Raw genomic sequence first — 22096 nt, forward strand, 5'->3', positions numbered from 1 at the left:
GTGTTCGTAGAAAGGAGAGATGGTTGGCATCTCCCCCGACAGGGACGGGAACAGCCTTCGGGCTTTACCTGTTACCACACATCCGGTTAAGGCTCTCCACTTCGGTGGATCTTACCCCAATTTTTTTGTCTTTCAAAGGATTGAATCCCCTAAAGTGCAAATAAGGTTAGATTAGTAACCCGACTCGTTCTTAAGCTGGTAAAATCTCCTACTACTATTAACTCAAGTCACATCCGGTTAAGGCTCTCCACTTCGGTGGATCTTACCCCAATTTTTTTGTCTTTCAAAGGATTGAATCCCCTAAAGTGCAAATAAGGTTAGATTAGTAACCCGACTCGTTCTTAAGCTGGTAAAATCTCCTACTACTATTAACTCAAGTCAAATGCAAAACGTAGTAGCTCTTATAATGGTTAATTCTATTTAATATTAAGTTTTTGAAAGAAGAAAAAAGATTCATAGAAGGATTCCTCTTTCTTCGGTAGAAAGTGCAGTCAAATATTTTGTTCAGTATACCTACATAAGATTTATGTTGCTCGGACCCTCAAAAACTGCTGCCGAGCAATTAGTAAAGTAGACTTGTGACCAAGATGATAAAAATCAGAATTCAGAATAAAGAAAAAATTCGTTAGAAAGAATTATAAATGGACTTGAATAGCATGAAATTTATTGCCTAATTTGCAAGATGCATCTGAATAATTACCTAAACTGATCATATATAAATAATAGAAATGAATTTCTGGTACTCTGCTAAAAGACAATCTCGACTCATTCACCAAAGAGATCATAAACTACCTATACAACTGCTGACCTTTTGGCGATTGTCACGTTTTTAAATTATGTTATTCTCGGGTTCGTTCAATGAAAATGACCCCAATACTTTTGCAACAATTTATTTCTACCATTCTTTGATTGAATCAGCTTTGTTAGAGAATTGTTTTTGTGAGAAAAGAGTCACGTATCAGCACCAGCTGACCAGAAAGAGGAAAGACTACGGTATCCTCTAGATGTCTTCTGATCATTTATGGCTTTCAAAGTTATTACGAGTTGCTCACGCTGATCCTCCACTTCTGCATATTTTAGGCTCATGTTCAGGTACCGATCACGAATTTCTTGTAGCTCAGCTTCAAGCTGAGATATTTTTTGCATATTCTCGTCTCTTCCTTTGGATGACAAACTGAATATACAAAGACGTGGATTAAAATTATAATCATAAATCGATCCTACGTACTTTTATTTGTCCTGAAGAAATGATAATGCAAATAATGCAGACAAGCATTCCTGAATATACATAATAAAACAAGCATAGAGAGGAGATTTTGTGGACCAATATATATACTCTTCTTATATCCTTAGAAAGATATTGTTCAGAACTGTCAACTCGAGTGGTTAGCTAAACCAGTTTCCGGTTGATAATGTAGAGTAGTCAGCTATAATTAGTCAAGAATTTCCAAAAGAATAATCAGACCAGATGGATTTAACCAGTAGCGGAATAAGATCAGAAACTATTCTAAGACATAAACATCAGGAGAAACATAAACAAAGCTCAGGACACAAAGCATTTTTTTTTTTTACATATATAGGCTCACCTAATTTGATGGGGTTCGTGGATACAATTGCGCTCTAAAGTCTGAGCTACTGTATCCCCCGAAAATTTGATCACTGATACACTTTTGGCGACAGTCTCTTGAAGATCTCTGTTGTAGTTGCTTTCTTTGTTGCCATCCTAAATAAATATGGGGGAATATAATGAGGTTAATAAAGAGAAGGAAATTATATCAATCATATCTTCCCAGAAAAGAAAGGGGCAGCCTGGTACACAAAGCATCCCGCGTTAGCAGGGTTCGGGGAAGGGCCGTACAGCAAGGGGTTTGATGTAGATTCTAGTAGCACGTACCTGGTGAGAGTTGCCTTGAATCTTCTGAACTTTCAAGTATTTCTCTGATTGAGGAGACTGAGTAATTATCTCACACGGATGCTTGCTGAAGTCCTTTATCTCACACTGATGCTTGCTGAAGTCCTCTATCTCACACCGATGTTTGCTGAAGTCCTCTTCCTCAGCCTGTTTTTTCGAAAAACAAAACAAAAATCAGATTCATTTCCTACTGTATTATTGACTCAAAATTATATATAAGAGAAGTGGCTCGGTTAACCTGTGAAAGCTTCAACTTCTCTACAGTAGGAAAGGTTGATTCATCCTCTCTTTGGTAGTCTGATTGTTTTCGCTTCAATTCTCCCTCGAGGGATTCAACTTGCTTCAAATAGTCCTCTTTCTCTAATTGAAGGGATCTTATTTTCGACAGAAGCTGGCTATTTTGTCTTCTAAGCTGGCAAAGCTCATTTTTTAGCTCAGAAACCTTGGCACACATTACTTCTTTTGCAGTTAAGTCTCCTTCCAGCCTCAGAACTTTCTCCTCTAGTGCAATTTTCTTGTATTTGCATTCTTCCGCTTCAGCCACTGCCTCGTGCATGCAAGAGATTTCCTTAAGTAATGACGCCTTCTCTTCCTTCAACTCTTCACAATCTTCATATTTCAACTGCAGTGTAACTTGTAATCTCTCACTTTCAAACTTCATCCAAGAGACTGCTCTTTTAAGATCCAAAACTTCTTCCTGAAGTAATGGTAATGTATGCAGTTGAATCTTTAGACTGGAATTCTCTTCCGTCATTTGCAGTATTTGACATTCAGAAGACAGTAGTTTTGACTCAAGCTCATTAATGGTGCATTTCACCTTTGCTTCATTCGATACAAGATGTTCCATTGTCCTCAGTAGCTTCTCACAATTAGCTGCCAAAGTTCCCTCCTTGGCTTTGGAAGTACCAAGATCACTCATAAGATCTGACATTTGCACCATGAGAGATTGTACCTGTTCTTGCAGCTTTTCAACTTCGACAGCGTTTTCCGTAGACATTTCATGCAGTGTGCCCTCTTCTGCAAGAAGTTTCTCTCTAGTCTCTAGGTGGAGATCGTCAAGTTTGAACTTAAGGATCTTCTCTTTTGATTCAATTTCTTCCAGCACTGAAGAAAAGTTAGCTTCTAAAGACGCTATCCTTTTCAAACAAGTGGAGAAAGAATCCTGAGATTTCCTTAATTTTGCTTCCGAAACTTTATGGCTCAAATGTAATTTTAACTTTTGTTGCCTTAGTTCTGCATTCAAGTTTTGAAGCAAACGACACTCTTCCATAAGACTTTCTGTTGTTGCTTGGAGCTTTGGATTTACTTTCTTCAGATACTCGCACTCTTCTTGAGCATCTAACCATCGCCTTTGCATCTCCAGCAACTTTTCTTTCATATCGAGCTTTTGCGACTCCTTTTCATGTTCTAATTCTCTGATCTTATCCTGAAGGCTGGCAACACAATTACCAGAACGCTGCAGTTCCAAACGATTGAATTCCATTGCATCAGTCAAATGCCTCAGTTGAGCTTCCAACCCTGATACTCGTTCTGACAGATCTACATTTTCTTTTTCTAATTCAGACAAATTAAGTTCTAATTCATATTTATCACTCTCTAGATCTAATGATTTCATTTCAAACGTCATCTTAGAGACACCTCCAGAAACACTCTGATCGAGAACCGTCAAACCATTTGTGGAAGTTTCTAAAGATTTAGAGGTGGCACTAAGTTCTTGTTGCATGTTTTCCATTATCTCCTCCATCTGACATTTACTCATTTGGAGATCAGAGATTTGAGTACTCAAATCAGTCTGGTGATGCCTTAGAGCTTCAATCTCTGCATCCTTTTTCAAACATTCTGTCTTCAGCTCCAGTATCTCTGAGTTCTTAGCTAAACTATCACTGCTTAAGTTTTGAACCTTGTCCTCTAGCACCTTATTTGAATCCTCAAGCTTTTGACAGCAAGAACAAGGAGCGTTTTCCTTAGGAAGGTTATCCTTTTCTCCATCTTGAACTTCATTTGTATCCATTACTGTTGTTTTGAGTTCATCCTCGATATGTTTACTACCATCAAGAAATAGAGTCAATCTGTACTTCAATAAATGGAATTTTTTCAACACCGCATTATCTTGCTCGTCCTTAATGGGATGACCTGTACATTCACAAAGATCTATGTTACATATAACATTTTAAAACTCAGAGTTGATAAGTGAAGATAGGAGATTTTGTCTGGTACCCTGTTGCACGAGAAACATTCTAGATACTTACATAATGTGTTGAGTAAGGTATAGATATCTTCAATACGTCCTGACTCAGAACTCTGAAGCACTTTGGGTGCCTTTTTGTGAGTGAAACCACCTTGACAATGTTCTTCCTGCTGACATTCGGATGCCATTGCAGCAATCTCAGTTCTCTGATCTTGTTCGTGTACTTCAAGGCAACATGAGTTGATTTCAGCATTAAGCCTCAAAGCATTGTCCTTAGCTTGTGAGTGAAACTCCATTTGAGCTAAGTTCTCCTCCTGATTACATGTTGTCTGCTTACTTTCAGTGGCAGCCGTCTCAGCAATTATTTTCTTCTTCTCCATATCATCTTGAAATGGTGAAGAAAGGAGCTCACCCTTGCTTACTTCAAATTCAGAACGAGGTGATTGTTCACTTAGCTGACCCTCGACAGACGATGAACTTAAAATGAGACCGCTGATGGAGGAAGTTCCACTTAATTTCAGTTTGTACAGAAGTTCCGTATTTTCTTCCGTCAGCTCCTTGCAATCTCTCTCAAGTTCCTGAAGACTTTTCTTGAGAGTCTCATTTTCCTTGATCAGATCACAGTCAGCTGCAGCTTTGATCTCATTTGTCTTGGACACCTCTGAACTCAAAAGTCTGGATAACTCTGCCTTCAAATAAGCAATTTTCTCTTCTTGTTCTCTTGACTTATTTTTCCATTTTTCTTCACAATCTAAAACAGCCTGAGTTCTGTGACCTCGCTCGAGTTCAATCTCATGAGTTTTCTCCCTGATGATGTTCTCCAGATGAAGAGTGGTGTTTTCCAGATCTTTCTGTGATTCCTGCAATTGTTGAAGCTTCTCCTCTAGGTTCTGTTGATTCTCTATAGATGGAGAATTTGACTTTTCTTCTAGAAGGTTCTTAATCTCCAATTTCTGCTTTTCAACTGTTTCTTCCATCTCCTGCAGAATAGAGACTAGTTGAATATTTGATTCTTGAGTTTTACTTAGCTGGAAAGACATATTGTCATTTGATTCTTTTTGAATCCTTAGCTCCTCCTTTAAAATCTTCTCGTCACTGTCCATATCTCTGACTTGGAGCATTAAACTCTCAGTTGCTTTTTCCTTTTCCACTGACTCTTGTAAAAGGGCTTCAAGGTGTTTGATTTCTTGTATCAATCCATCACGTTCTGTACCCAATGAACAAAGCTCCATTTTAAGGTTTTCTATCTGCTGTCTCTGGTCAGCAAATTCCTTCCTTGACATTTCCAAGTCGATCTTTAAGCTTTGAGCATTTTGTTCCCACATCATGGCCTCTGCAATTAGTTCTTTATCTTTGGCTTGTAAGGAGTTTCTAGAGGATGCAGCAAGTTGCACTGATGCGGTGTTATCATGTGAGAACTTTTTGAAATCATCTTTTTGATTTTGAGCAGTCTTTCCTGATCCCGAGATCGTTAAATTATAGGGAGAGTCCGAATCACAAAAAGAGTAAGAACCGCAGGATGCACTACTCCTGGAATCAATTGATTCTTGTCTGCCCAATGAATCCTCTGTCGAGGCAAAGCTATGATATGAACTCAGCCGTGGCTGACTTGTTTCCTGTTGGGAAATCATAATCTAGCTTAAATTCTAGAGGAAGCTAGAGATGATAAAGCAACCGAATAAATGTACCACTGATACTAGTAAAATAAGTTCTCCAAGAGTAGACATGTGTAAATAATAATGAGAGGTATACTTCAATTTCTGATATTTGAACCTATACCTGCATCTGGTGAGTTCAATTATTCAAGTTGTTTGATCTATATCTTTGATTTTTTAGCTACTTGCCTTTCTTGTTGTGTCCCTTAATTTTAAAATTTGCAGTCTCTTTATCTGTCTGTGTCCATGTTCAATGCCATGTCTAAGTTACTAAGGCTGCGTTCAAGAATGAGATCCAGGCATATTGTAGCCACTTTCTAGCTCTTTAAATGTAATAATTATGATGTACTTTTTGCCTGGATGGTTCTAGATTCATTAGCGAATGGAAGCATTATATCAAAACTAAGACTTGGCTAACACTGAAAATGAAGACAGGCATATAAATCTATAATTCTATTGAAGGCCTAACTTTCTATTATTTGCATTTTAATTGTGAATAAAAGGTAGGAATGGCTATCCAAATATTAAGTACATTACTAGGTCTAATTGGGTGAATAATCAAATATCTGGATATTAGTTCAAAAAAGAGGTTTTCTCATATAATATCGTAATGCATATCGACAGATGCATAAATCTTTTTGACTAGATAGTTAGATACCTCTGATTTGATCTCCATGTTATTGTATTCCGTGTTTTCTTCTTCAGCATAGATGGGCAAGTCTTTGAATTCATTATCCCTACGAGTTCCAAACTGATTCTTTTAAGTACAGATAGAGAAAAAAAGTAGAAGTAGAAATCTGGAAAACTTAGCAAGAAGTTGGTATCTTCTAATGACAAACCTGATTGCTGTCAGACACTTGATCTCCAGCTGCAGAAACATAAGAAATTGAATCAGTGGTATAGTTAAGGCGAAAGCTGAAAGTATTATGTACTCACTGTACTTTAGTTAACATGTTCCTGAATGAAATATAGGCCAAGAACGCAAGTGAATTAACTGAAAATCTTCAACAAGGACCTCGAGCATTCAGGATCGGATCAACATTAGGATGCTCCAATTTATGATTAATTTATTGCAGTTGAGAACTTGAGATGATGAAGTTAAAGCTGGAAGCATATTTGTTAAGTAAACTAAATTTGTCCAGTTCTATTGTTTTCTTTGTTCTTCACATAATTATTAAGTTAACCAATTTGTACTTCTAATAACATATTCAACTTCACATTAAAAAGTATGTAAAGAATAGCATATAAGCATGCAAAGTAGTATATGTGGCTCTCAAATTCTTATGAGCAAAGTAAAATGATAAAACAAGTATCCATTCCGTATATAACTTGTAGAATTACACATATACACAGAGCTCCTGAGCTAAGTCGCAGATAAAAGTAGTGACGAATTCATTTGTGAATAAAGTAAGGTTGTTTGTCCCAGGTAAAGCAACAGAAAAGAACAAAAAAAGAAGTTTCTTTGTAATCTCAGTGAAATACGATAGGGTGCGTCTACAAAGAGTAATGCCTGAACACGTTGAGTTGAAATGCAGGAAAGAAATGGTAATCATAGGATACACTAGATAATGTTGTGCAATTTAAAGTGCAAATATCAAACTTGAAAGTCTCAGAAGAGGTCTCACTTGTAGAACTGTGCCATGGTTACATTTTCTCAAAGGTATGGAAATGGGAGTAAAAGCTTTTGCATCCCTGTAACGAGCAGGATTTACAGTAGCCTCTCCGAGGATGCTAGTTCTTGCAGATCCCTGAAACAGAAAGCTGGTAACGTTATAAACATGAAAACTGAGAATCTAATGTAGCAAATTCAGTAACCTTACAGCTTATTGAACTGATAATATCAACAACAACAACATACCCAGTAGAATCCCACAATGTGGGGTCTGGAGAGGGTAGAGTATACGCAGACCTTACCCCCACCTTGAAAGGTAGGGAGGCTGTTTCCGAAAGACCCTCGGCTCAAGAGAGAACAAGACAAAAAGGTCAGATAGGGACAAGCATATCAAAACATTATGAAAACAAGGATTGAACTGATAATATCAATAGATAGAAATATAGGAAGGTGTCTGACCATTGTTACAATAAACTTAAAAGGGAATTGCTCTTGTTTGTTTGAGATATCATCTGGGGTAATCCACATGGTCTGCGACCATGTCTCCGTCCATTTGCAATTACCATTTCGTACTGAGGCTTTCCCTGATTTGCTGACTGTTTTCCCTGTTTCCACAGAGATAAGAGAGATGGAAAGTTTGTCCCATCCTTTAGGTACCTGAGGGAAGCAAACCATAGAAACTCTGATACAACTGAAATTGGATGTGAACCTTTCAGTCAAAATGAAGATAGTGAGGCCATTGAGACATCAAAGTTAGATGATTTAACCTTCAAATCTTTTATCAATCAACAGAAATATAAACGTTCAAACAAAACATTCCACTGATATAAGCAGTTTGAGAAAAAGATTTTGTAGCTTGCCATTATCTTAAGAGTATCTGCTCAGCCACAAATGCTGCAAGCAGGGTAATAGATTCACCATGCTAAACATTAACAATAAATAGGAACAATGATTGGATCTTTTGAAACATTTAGTGGGCCACTGTACACATCGTTTATACTACAAAGTGCTTCTTAGTTCAATCATTTAGATGTTAGCAGATTACATCAATTCCTGAGCATTTGGCACTTCCATTTTTTGCAAAAAGTATGTTTTTTGGTGTTCCTTTCTACTTGTCTCCTGCCAACTTTAAAGAGAACCTTATCCTTTTTCCATGTAATTTAGGCGAAAAAATGCCTCAGAAGTTTGCATTGTTTACAACAAGCAGCAGCAGTAGCAGGCAGCAAATGGCTTTTAACAAATTTCATTTTCACATTCGCCACGACTAAGGGGGTGAAAAGCAACTAACGGACAACCAGGTTTACAGCCTATGCTTACATGATACATCACACAACTGCCTCAGAACCTCTGTTAGTGCCTAGTCATCTTCCAGAATCAGCTTTTGAACAAAAGCAATTGAATGCTTCATTAGTTGTTTGACCAACTTTGACTGGTTTAGCCTGGCGGTATGCAGCTTATAATTTACTGATTGTTGTTTTGATTTTAGCTTTGTTATTTTCAGAAGATTGCTTAACATCTCACTCTAGTTCAACTATAGTCTTGCAGTGCTTTGATCATTTCAACTGCATTAGTAGGCACAGATAATTATAAGTTGCACTCGTCTCCTTATTTCCCATGGTAAATACCACAACATGCAGTGTCAGAGAAACAAAGTGCTCTTATCCAATGGCCCCTCTAAAATTTCGAAAAGCCCCTTTTGTATTAAATGAAAATATACATGGTACTCCGACAGCTTTTTGTCTGGTCAAGTGAAGTTTCTTCTGTTCTGGATACTCCCCACTTTCAAAATAATAAAAAGAAACTATAATTGTTCTTGCTGCTTCACTGGTCTTATCTCGTGAAACATTTTTCTTACATATTGGAACAATGTGTGACAATTGACAAGAGGTAGACTAATAGTATTATGCTTAGACCATGCAATAGCACCTATCCCACCAAAGTTGAACAGGCAAACAACAGTCCTATAACTTCTGGTGTCTCAATTTTACTATACTCCAAGGATGACACTAGAATGAGAAAAACTCTAAAGGGATACAGTCAATTTTACAACTCAAATTAGTTGAAGAGGAACCAAAACTTGTGAAAGCCAAAAATGGGACTGCACTTGTACATTTTAGTCATTTACCATTAGCAACATGGACATTTATTGAAGGTTTCTTCTGCATTTTATATAGTGAACTTTGAACAATAAGTCTTGGTTCCACTTTTCAGTAAAAAAGATTCCAGTATATATTCCTGTTACTTGGAATAAATAACAAAATACTCTTATAATAAAATATTGCAGAAGAAGATAAATTACACCCTATCTAACAGATATGTCCAAATAAGAACCACATGTTATAGAAAAGTAATAGAATAAACTACACATGCACTTATGCTCTACTTTATCAACACAGACTGCTTCAATTAACTTACACCCAGAATCAAACAAGAACTAAACAATCCAAATATATCATGCAACATTGATATACTTGCTTCAATTTTTTTTTTTTAAAAAAATCACAAATTATTGTAGAAACTCTAAACTCTATCAGGCATGTAAATAGTAAACCAATCAAACAGCAAAAAATTAGCATTGAGATCTAATTGCACAATATTCTATAATTCGTGCTTAAACTGTATATTATACCTCAAGATACTCAAAATATACACATTCACACACACATACATTGATTTATTTGCTTCAAAATTCAAATTATTGCAGAATTTCCAAACTCTTTCAAGCACGTAAATAGTATAAACCAGTTAAACAACACAATACAGTAGGAAAAAAGAACTAGTTTCAAGAGCTAATTGCACATACACTACTAGAAATAGTCTTTTCCCACCGACAAATCAGTGAAAAATTTGTTGTTTAAACATGATTTTCCCACCGAACAAGCTCACTGGAAAAAGTATCGTGGAATACAGGTACTCATTGAAATGCTGGGAAACTTCCTAATTTTTTCCATGTGAAAACACTACTATTTTTTCTTTTCTCACTAATTCCATTAAAATATCTATGGGAATCGCCACTGAACATTTTCTAGTGGAAAAATAGTGATTTTCTAGTACTGAGATACTCAAAATATACACATTCACACACACACACACACACACACATACATTGATTTATTTGCTTCAAAATTCAAATTATTGCAGAATTTCCAAACTCTTTCAAGCACGTAAATAGTATAAACCAGTTAAACAACACAATACAGTAGGAAAAAAGAACTAGTTTCAACAGCTAATTGCACATACACTACTAGAAATAGTCTTTTCCCACCGACAAATCAGTGAAAAATTTGTTGTTTAAACATGATTTTCCCACCGAACAAGCTCACTGGAAAAAGTATCGTGGAATACAGGTACTCATTGAAATGCTGGGAAACTTCCTAATTTTTTCCATGTGAAAAACACTACTATTTTTTCTTTTGTCACTAATTCCATTAAAATATCTATGGGAATCGCCACTGAACATTTTCTAGTGGAACAATAGTGATTTTCTAGTACTGAGATACTCAAAAATTCATATTAAGCTTTAAATTATACCTTGAGATACTCAAAAATACACAAAAATATACATAGATAAAAGAAAAACAAATATATATATATATATAGAGAGAGAGAGAACCTGACGAGCGTGAAGGTTGGAAAATGAGAACTCAAATGGTTGTCCTGATTTCTCAGAGAATGAAGAAGACGACCTGTGCCTGTGCAATTTGAATATCTTATCTCTGATCATCATAATTATGCAATAATGCACATAACTAGAGGTTGAAAATATACATATAATGGAATAGCAAAGATAAATGGAGAGAGGAACGTTAGAAAGTGAAAGTGAATGAGAGTGTGGAGTGGATAACTGAATTCTGTGAGTAGCACTAGTGGGTTTAGTTATATTCCCTGTCCTTATTCAATACATACACATTGGAGTTGGTAATTAGATGATGGGATTATAATTAGAGACGGATTAGAGACGGATTATAATTAGAGATGGATTCAGGATTTTTACACTGTCTTAATAGAAATATGCCACTTATTATGTGAAAGTTTAGCAGATAACTCTTTGAAAACTTAATAATTATGCTAAGTTATTGATAAAGTAGTAATATAAAGTATAAATTTCTAAATTGGAAGAAACGAAAATAGGTTTAGAACGAAAATAAAACAAACTTAACAAAACATAGAAACAAAAATATTACAAGCGAGACTCGAACCTGAGTGTCATATAAGGACCTAAAGACACAACAACTAAATGCACTAAAGCACTGAATATCTATGTGGGATCCTTTACATATTAATTCTTTAAGGTATATACATCACATATGTATAGTATATTTATGAGATTAGGGAGGACACGTGACCCCCTCGTAATAGGGTGGGTCTGCTCCTGGGGTTATTTGTCCTTTACTGCGGATTCCCTTCTTGTATAAAGTTTCCCTCTCTTTTATGGTTTTCAGTCTGTGGTCGGTACGTTCTTGGATTAATTTTACCGATTGTCACTAATTACTTACCATAAACTTAATTTTACCGATTGTCACTGATAGACTATTTGGCTACGTTTTTAAAATTAATTTATTTTGAAAAGTATTTTTAAAAAAATACTTTAGGTGACCAATAGTTTGTGTTTAACCAAATTTTTAAAAAGTGCTTTTAAGTGTATTTTTTCTTAAAAGTATTCTTCAAAAAAATACTTTTGAGGAAAGACTATTTTTTTTAATTTTGAAAAACAGCTTCTGCTACTTTCAAAAGAAATTATTTTCTCCAAAAGCTTGGTCAAGTATCCCACTTTTTTATATAAGCATTTTTTTAAAAAAAAAGTTGTTTTGAACTCTCAAACGGTTGACTAAACAGACTAAAAATACCAAGAAGAAAAGTGTACTACATAGTAAAATTAGGAAAATGTACAACTGTGAGATTCAAAGGCAGATATTAATCATCGCAAGTAGGAATCCGCGACTTAAATAGCACAAAAAAAAAGGTTGAACCAAACTAGTAAAAAAAAAAACACATTAATAGGTTTCACGCACGAATTTCGTGCGTGAAAGGACCAAACTCAAAAATGCACTTTGGGCCTTTCACGCGCGAATTTCGCGCGTGAAGCAGGTGACCATAAAACCGTGAAAGAGTAGGCCAAAAACAACACGTTAATTATTACCTGCCCATTTTGTTTGTTAAAGTTGACGTCTGCTGCTAGTTTCATCACAATTACACAATTGTACGTATTTCCAAATTTACAACAATATTAATTATTCCAACAAACCATATGGGTTAGTTTTTTCTTCTTTTCTTTTACTTGTTTTGGCATCTAGCTAGTAATTTCAATATTAATTATTCCAACAACCTATTGAGGTATCCTACTCTAGTATTGAAATTACTAGCTAGATGCCAAAACAAGTAAAAGAAAAGACGAAAAAACTAACCCATATGTTTGTTGGAATAATTAATATTGCTGTAAATTTAGAAATACGTGCCATTGTGTAATTGTAATGAAACTAGCAGCAGACGTCAACTTTAACCAACAAAATGGGTAGGTAATAATTAACGTGTTGTTTTTGGCCTACTCTTTCACGGTTTTATGGTCACCTGCTTCACGCACAAATTTCGTGCGTGAAACCTATTAATGTGTTTTTTTTTGTACTAGTTTGGTTCAACTTTTGTTTTTTTGTGCTACTTAAATCGCGAATTCATGTGTTGAGCCAATGAGTAACATTTGATCTAACTTTCAACTATAGACTTGTGGTTAACAATAACTGCGTAACATGCCTGTCATTGTACCCTCCTGTCTCGGACACATTTGCATCGACCACACTTTAACAACAAAATAGGCCTTGCTTCACAATTAAGATTTTTAACAACAAAATAGGCCTTGCTTCACAATTAAGATTGACCCCGGGTAGGGGCAAAGTTAGAATTTTGAGTTTATAAATTTTAGATTTTTGGAAAAAGAATATTATTGAGTACTTAATAAATTATTTATACATATTTAGTAGAGTTTTCAACATAAATATAAGATCTACACCAAAATTATTAAATTCTGTCGAACCGGTTGTAAGCGGAATGCTAGTTCCGCCTTTCCCATGTGTAGGGCAAAACCAAAGTTATAGGTATTGTTATACCCCATTTTAAACGGGTCAAAGCGGAGTACAACATATTGGTGATTCCTAATTATTTAATTTAAGGAGTCGTCACCTAATTATTCTAACGGTGAATTAGGGCACCTAATTATTAACTAAATATTTCTAAACTAAACTCCAATTTTAAAAGTCTTAGTAACCTAATAAATTCTAGGTAAGGGTTCTAAACATCCTAATGGGAAGGTATTAGGCATCCATTAGAATCCGTTAATTACGGTTACCGACCAAACTTAGGTGAATTAACTAGACTTTGAAAAGTGATTAGAACACAAATGCTAATGCATTTCAGGGAAAAACTTATATGTTAAAACCGCATGTCATCTGAAAAACTAGACTTTCAATTTAAGACTCGACTCTCCAAAAAAAAACGCTTGAAATAAAAATGTGTCGAAGTTTGAAAAAATGTCATTTTTACAGAGCAAGCCACATTTGAACCTTTAAAAAAAGAGCACTTTAAATCATACGTGATTTAGCTTAAATTAGAAAAATCAGTCGACAGAAGATTACTTGAGATTTTAGACCGAAAGGGCCAAAGATTTATCTTAGGACTTGAAACTTCAACACCTTCTCAAAGCTGGCCATAATGAAATCATTTGTTTTGCAATCCACAAGATTTAGCTGATGTCAGGAAAAATTTCAAAGATTTAATTAAGTCATTAACAATCTCATTTTCATCTTTAAAGAAATATACCCAGTAGATTATCGTCTCTTTTAAAAAGATTTTTTTTTTGGATCGTAGAAGAACAACTCATAAAATGAACCGGAGTAGAGTTTTGAAAAATATTACTGGGACTGTTCTGAAATAATATACCAATTTTCTCCTCTAAACTAGGTGTTCTAAAGCCAATAATCTTAAAAATCAGATACGCAATCACAAGTAAGAAATAAAACAGTTAGTTAATCATAGGACAATCGAAATATGCAACAATCCACTTTTTTTTCTTCGGAGAAGGGAAGGAATGAGCGAAGAAGCAGACGCGGGTTCTAAATTTCCCCTCATTTCATTTTTTGTCTGCTCTAACGTATCGCGAGAGAGATGGCTGAAAAAGATGACTCGGATTCCATGTCTAGTGACGACTAGAGACTATGCAGCAGCGAGAGTCTTTTACGAGGACTCCATTATGCTCCCGAATTGTACATGTAAAAAAAAAAAAAAAGATTAGCAAGTAATTTAACACTTAAACAAACTAATACACGATGCTAGTAACTGGTCACATATGAGTTAAGTTGAGAAGCACAGAATCATGTCATGTCACCAAGGCAGTCATTCAGATAGATACAGTTGAATATGAGGTTACTAGATGGGTATTATACACTTGGACAACTACAGACAATTATGTGGTGAGTCATGGAGCATGGATATATTATTAACAAGTGATAAGGCATAGTGATTGGGCATGTAAGGCATGGACAGGCTCTCATAATGCAAACAGATAGGCATTTGAGGTATCAAGGCACTTCAGACAGTGTGATAGCTCAGAAGGGGCAAGGTTAAGTGTAGTCAAGGCAGGCATGGGATATAAAACAAGAAACGGAAGCACTCAAAATCACATAGCACCATATGCACCAAAGGAGGATGGGCATGTATGCTGACTAGTCTGTACCTAGGTTAAAAACAGGAGAGAGGCTTGGCAAAGTACTATGTAATGACCAAATGCATGTGAAGAGTTATTTCAGATGAGGTATTGCACAAATAAGAAAATAGGCATGAGCAGGCAAGCTAAAATGCAAGGAGACAGGATCATACATGGGAGGACACAACTATATGCATATTCAGGATCAGACCATTGTCAACAAGGAGTAGAGATCAAGCATGATAGGAACAAGATTCAGAGAGCATTTAGAGATGATTCCATCCCTATTCTAACATATAGGAAACAAGTCACATGTAATTGAGATTACAGAATTAGCAAAAGGACTGTCATGATTCAAGGACATACATTTTGGACACATCAGACAACATTTGGAGCTCACACCAACTACAAACACACACTACTCACTCTACACTTTAGTCATGGCATAACATGATGGACCAGCAATCATAGACAGTGGTGTTACATGGTATAATCAACATGTTTAGTCTTCTAAGATTTCACACATAAGCATAGTCAAGTTCAAAAGGAAATAAAAAGAAATAACTCCAAATCATTTTTGCACAGAGAGCATCTACTCAAGTCTAACTCCTTCCAATATGCAGACAACACAAAGATAATTATAGACTAATCTAAAATGATCTAAGCATGGTTTTGGACCCCTCCTATACATAACCAATGAAAGATTCTGAATCAAAGTCAAAAAGACTACTATAAGATCACTTTTCTTATATCACAAATGGGGTAAAACAAGGAACAAGCATTGCACTTCATAGCTGCAAGGCAGCATACCCTTAATGCTAACACAGAATTCAAGTGAGACCTACTTAGATGTTACTTAAAGAGGTGATGCTACACTAACAAGCCCTAAGTCAGGGTAAATATACATGGATGGCAGAGAAGCAGGCCAATAGTTAAGAGATTTAAGCAATATAGGATATGATAGAACTAATTATCCACTACTCATTTCATATGAGTGCAAGGAAACTAAATCAATCCAGTCATTTCAACACCTTAACCATGAGATGCCAGCAAGGTAGTTTACAAGCAACATTACAACAAAACTGACTCAGAAAGACCATATTAAGGCCAACTATCCAACTAATTTATATGTTGGACATATGTGAAACTTCATAAGCCTAATCTAAGCAGAAACTAACATAACATCTATTAACACTAACAACTATTAGACTAATCTAGCAGCTAACTAACAAGCATATAAAGCACATAAATCACATAAAACAAACAGAAAGTACTTAATTCACTAATAAATAAATAAAAGAAGAGATGTTTACCGACCTTCTTTGGGTGCAGCGAACAGGGGCCTTGAGTCTCCGATCTACACTCGAACGCGAACGATACTCGGCCCTTTTTTAGTGCGGTTCTTGTCCAGAATGGAATCGAGTATTTGCTTCCAAGACCCTCGACACACTCAAACAACAGAACGGAAACAGGAGAGAATTTAAGATTAAGAAAACCAAACTAGACTCGATGGAAATTCTACTTAAAGTTGATTTTTTTTTAATTAAACAGGACTAGGTTTTAAGAAAAACTCAATTCCGAATCTTTTCTCTCTAGAGCCTCCTTCAACACTGGGATAGGGTTCTTTATATAGAACCCGAAAACCCTAGATCCCATCCCCGTTTTTTGTTGTGAGGCCAGTAGAAATGGAGGGAAAAATCCCTCCAATATTGAACGACCAATCACGAACAAGAATTCAAAATCGCAAATGGACAAATCCCATTAAGGGTCTCAGATGAAAAAGCAGAAAAAGGGGAGAAACTCACCTCTTCAACGGTTGAGGCCTAACGGGGAAGGACGAGCATTAATTTCCCTTCCCCAAAATGACCATGCATGGTCTGTAGGAGCGAAAGAGGCTCTGCGAACACACCATTTTCGTCCATGAGGGAGAGAGAAGGAGAAGGGAAAAGAGGAGGCGCGGGTCAATTAGGTTTTAGAAGATGAACAAGATAAAAAAAATGGGCCGGGTCGGGTAGGTTTAGACGGGCGTGGGCTGATTATTATGGGCTGGTCCGAAACATTTGTGAGTTGATTGGGACGGATGAGCCCAAAACTTGGCTGATGGAAGGCCTTCTTGGGCTAAAAAAATATTAGCTTCTTATACTGCTTTTGGGCTTCTAAATTTAAATAAAAGACCTTCTTCAATTAATTATATATTAATGTGTGCTAAAATATTACTTACTATAAAATATATTTATTACTACTCAAATGAAATTATACGATATCGTGATAGCCGTGCGATAATATTTAAAGTTTAACAGTAAGTAGATGCTATTGTTTAATTGCATAAAAATGAATGCGATGCACAAGATGTTAAAAGCGATCATGGCGATTGCAATAGTAATCATAATAATAATAATAATAATAATAATAATAATAATAATAATAATAATAATAATAATAATAATGATAATGATAATAATAATAATAATAATAATAATAATAATAATAATGATGACGATGATAACGATAATAGTAGTAGTAATAGCGGTAATAATAAATAAAAAATGATAATAGCTAATGACTATAGTAGGGTAATGAAACGATGATATTAATAAAAAACTGATAATTGTAGTAAAGTATAAATACTTATTTCTTAAGTCGCCAAAAATATTAGAAGCACAAATAAACATTTTGGAATAAAGGCGGGACAAAATTGAGTGTCAACAGGTATGATATGAGTTTCCGAGAACTCAATAACTTTTGCCCATTACCTTATATATGTATTAAAAATTTCATTTAAATTTATAAATATTTAATTATGAATTTAATTATAAATTAATATCATTATAAAAATATGCGAACTTCAAATCTTAAATCCACCCATAACCTTGTCCTATCGAGTTCTCATTTCCTAACTAGAAATGCCGACTCTAAATACATAATCACTTCTACATTAATCTCGTTGAAATGGGATCAACCACCACCTACTTGGTTCAAACTCGACATGGACCCAAGCTACAAGAAAAAATTCCAAAAATGGTCAATGTATTGGTCAAGTTTAAAGTGGTCGTCTAATTATATTCATGAGCAATTTTAGTCCTTTAGTTAGCCACAAGTAAGCACTTTTGGTTTCTATCAAATTTAACAAATTTTATCTGTTAGATTTGAGGGAAACTATAAAAAAAGAATTTAATCAAAACACCAAAAAAAAATCATCAAATCCTAGAAATGACAACACAAAGAACTGCACCAAACACAAAAATAGATCAAATATAGTAGATTGATACTTTCAAAAGCTACGCTAGACTCTAAAAATTAAATAGATCAAAAATAGAAGAAATGTCAAAACTAAACCTCCATGCTAGATCATTGTTTTTCACAATTTCTGTCAAAACTAACAGACATGCTTGTTAATATTTGACCGAGAAAAAAAAAATTCAGTTTTTGCAGACTTAAAAGACTAAAACTGCTCAAAAGGATATTTAAGAAATTATTTGAATCTACTCAAATACTAGTGCGCAAATCCTTTTTGTTTAAAACTTTTCTTTTTAACCTTTTCCAAATGCTAGAAATCACTTTGGTGACCCAAACACCAAAAGGCTAAAAGATCAAATAAAAAGGAATGAAAGGAATCTATATCTATATATAATATAAAGCTAGGCATAGACAAGGTGATGTGACACCTCTCTATGGCCAAGAATCCTATTTATCTTTTTTCTCCTTTTTTTGGCTTTTTATATCATTTATTCAATTATGTTATTTTAAAAGTCATCTCCATAACTCACACCCATTTATTTTCATTGCTTTTACTCTTAATTAGTATTAGTAAATTCACAATTCCCAAGTCATTCACGCTCATCTAACTTTTTACGTTACCTCCTTTATTATGCTCTTTAAACCACACTAATTGTAGAAAATATTCATATTTATGTGGTATGTTAAAAAGTCCAATAGTCACCTTTTTAATGGACCAAACCTGTAACGTCCTTTTTCCCTTGCCAAAGTAGTGCACAGTATCATTTTCCTATGTTCTGAATCCTCCTGAGCCTCATCATTTTTCTCCATCCATTCTCTATGTATGCGTTTTTATATTCAATATTTTGTTTATATTTCATTTGTATTCATTTAAAATATTGATATCTACTCAACCCTAACTTTTGATGAAGCTTAGGATCTTTGGTGCAGGTGTAAGCAGTGATGCTATAAGTTTTATAGTTGATGTCGTGGTAAGTGAAGCAGCTAAACTTACTGCAAGTGGTATTAGATTTTCAGGTAGTAAAATTATTATCTCTTACATGCATTGAGATTTATTTATGTGAAGCTGATATGTTCCTAATCAATTTGTGGTTTGATTTTTTAAGAGCTAAAAAAATTGTATTCTTATGTTTTTGCATAATAAATCACGTCTTTGTCTGATATATATATATTGATTTATACTCGCACCATGACGCATGAGTATCACCGGCCATTGCTAAATTAATGGCGAAATACAAAGGGAATAGCTGCAGAAATATCAAAAACTAATTAGTAGAATCTTCTATTAAGAGAACGATTGCGCAAAAGCATAGTGCGTGGTCATTAGGTATAACTTCAAATGCGGTTCATCACTCACTTGCCAATAAGTCACGACTGAAATCGCCTTATTAAGTTTTCTTCAAAAACTATTAACGCGGCACTTCCTGATTAATTTTTGCAGAATAGTTTGTTTGGCTACATTGTTTAATACAAATGAGGTCAAGAATCTGATTTAGATTACTTACGAATGCATAGATAAGTTTGATTTTATTTATAATTTGAATATTTTCTTGGAGATCATGTAGATATCCTCAACTTTCTCCACTGTCAGTTGAACACTCTAGCTTAAAAAATGATCATCCAGACACTTTCAAAATTTATGTGTCACTTCAGGTGTGTCTAAATGTGCATTCTCAAAGTTTTAAGTGTCAATTGTGGTCAAGTTAAGGATATCCGTTGTTTATGCCTTACTTTTTTTTTTTTTTTAATTATTAATCTTTGTAATATAGGTTAAATAAATTCACAAGCTCAAACTTTTTAAGCCATATAGACGACCTCTTAACAAAGGCTATTCATGAAGAGGTTACAACTTCAGCGACATTGTAAAGCCAATATCACTATGTTAATCAGGCTGTCTACAAAGTAAAATATTATATTTGTGATAATAAGCTTATAACGGGGAAAAAAAAAGCTTATAGAATTAATATGCATATGCTTATAAATAAAAATTAAGGGTAATCAATCTCTTCTTAAAAAATTACAATTTAACCTTTTTTTTTGTTGCATGAATCCTAATATAGTATTTAGTTTCTTATCTTTGCTGTCTTCCTTTTTTCATTTTCAAATATAAGTTACCTAAAACTTAAAATGCTAAGATGGTCATGATGAAGATAACACCATTCTTTATACAGGTAACAACAATTATTAGACGTCATCTATCCCGCAACTTTTCAATATTATCTCTTTCTTATGTTTCATCAATTTTTATTTTTGAAGTTTAAATAGCCAATTATAATGGGTTTATATTTATATTGAAATGTTTTCCACAAATACTTCCAGACAAAATTTTATATAGAATGTTAAAAGAATTATAAAGAGACGATAGAATCATGAACGATATTCGATTTGTATTTTTACCCGCATTTGTAAACTACCTCTATTCCTATTTAGGGAGTTGAGGCAGTGTCATTGTTTGGAATCCATATTATGCAAGGAGACATTGCTTTTGCTAATTCGGGGGTGACAACCGAGGTTTTTAAGAGAAGTTACCATAGAGGCTATAAAGAGCTATCTCATATCTAATAGGAATAAGAAAATTCTTATGTCTACTGTGGGAAATGGGGTCCCAAGACCATCTCTTCGACGACGTAGACAGTGTGAGCTAGGGTATCTTCTTTGGGGTCTATCACCATAGCCTTTTCCTTTAGCTATTACGGTAGCATCCATTGTCACGAGTGAGCAGCTGCTTCTCCTAAAGACTGGGCTCCCAAGGCATAAGAAAAAAAGAAAGCGGATTAGGAAAGATTCAAAGGATTGCTATACTCATAGACAGGGTTCAGGTTAATTACGCAATAAAGAAAAAGGATCAAAAAATTCATACTAAGGAGGTGGGAAAGGGCCCGAATCGAAGGGCTCTTCTTTCTTTGATTTGAAAAGAAGGTGAGAGCCTTAACCCTCTGGTCTGTTGGGAAACCCTTCAATGAAAAATGTGACGTTAAAATGATTATTTATATACATGATAATTTAATTCTTCTCTTTATCTAGATTTACAAGCAAAATTAATTATTAACAAATACATAAATTTTTATTATTTTTAGTGACCGCGCGAAGCGCGGATAACTTCACTAGTATAATATAAAGTTAGGCATAAACAATCCTATGTGGCACCTCTCTATGGCCATCATTTATATTTATTTATTTTCTCATTTTTTACCTTATTTGCTGTCCAAAAAATCTGGAAAAAAATAATTTAAATCCACCTTCTTTATGTCATTCATTATTTAACATTAAATTCCATACACACGTTCTATACCCTGGTGACTTTTTCCCATCATTCTTTCAATTCTCTTTGTCCTATTCATTCATGCTACATCAATTACATATTACTCTTTCTTAATTATTCCTAAAGAAACTGATAGCAGACAATTATGAAGTTTTTTGCTGATTTATTAACGTAACGATTGTTTCTTTTTTGACACCAAGATGTAGTATGATCATTGTTGTTGAGTCAAGAACTCCAAACGTCTAAAAGCACCGAAAAAAGAAAATAATGCAGGTAAGCCTTTCCCCTATAATAAATGTAGATTAATCTATATAAACAATTTAATTACCTGAAATCAAAGCAAAAATAAGTTATCGGTTAAATTTGATCCTCAAGAATTTATGTTTTCACCATCTTCATATTCACCAATTACCAGCTCTATTCAACTTCCCCTCACTATTTGACTATAAATACATGCATTTGTGCGTTTGGTGCTGTGGATAATTGAGATGTTCTTTCTCTAATTTAGGATGCTTTAGAAGATACTTACTACGTATG

General features: G+C 34.7%; 1 protein-coding gene and 1 non-coding gene across 2 annotated transcripts; one reads left to right on the forward strand and one right to left on the reverse strand.

Annotated features, from left to right (window-relative positions):
* Positions 1–126, forward strand: LOC132616388 (U6atac minor spliceosomal RNA). The gene has a single exon (XR_009573172.1). It is a non-coding gene; the product is annotated as a U6atac minor spliceosomal RNA (small nuclear RNA).
* Positions 127–689: 563 nt separating this feature from the next.
* Positions 690–11308, reverse strand: LOC132615923 (uncharacterized). The gene is made up of 10 exons (XM_060330520.1): positions 10981–11308; positions 7827–8024; positions 7381–7503; positions 6595–6623; positions 6414–6492; positions 4162–5716; positions 2151–4045; positions 1895–2059; positions 1587–1723; positions 690–1174 (listed from the first exon to the last, which is right to left on the reverse strand). Exons 1-10 carry the CDS (start codon positions 11092–11094, stop codon positions 952–954), a joined length of 4518 nt encoding a protein of 1505 aa, XP_060186503.1. The 5' UTR covers positions 11095–11308; the 3' UTR covers positions 690–951.
* Between the last annotated feature and the right edge of the window lie 10788 nt (positions 11309–22096).

Source organism: Lycium barbarum, chromosome 10 (genome assembly GCF_019175385.1).
Source record: "Lycium barbarum isolate Lr01 chromosome 10, ASM1917538v2, whole genome shotgun sequence".
NCBI lineage: Eukaryota > Viridiplantae > Streptophyta > Magnoliopsida > Solanales > Solanaceae > Lycium > Lycium barbarum.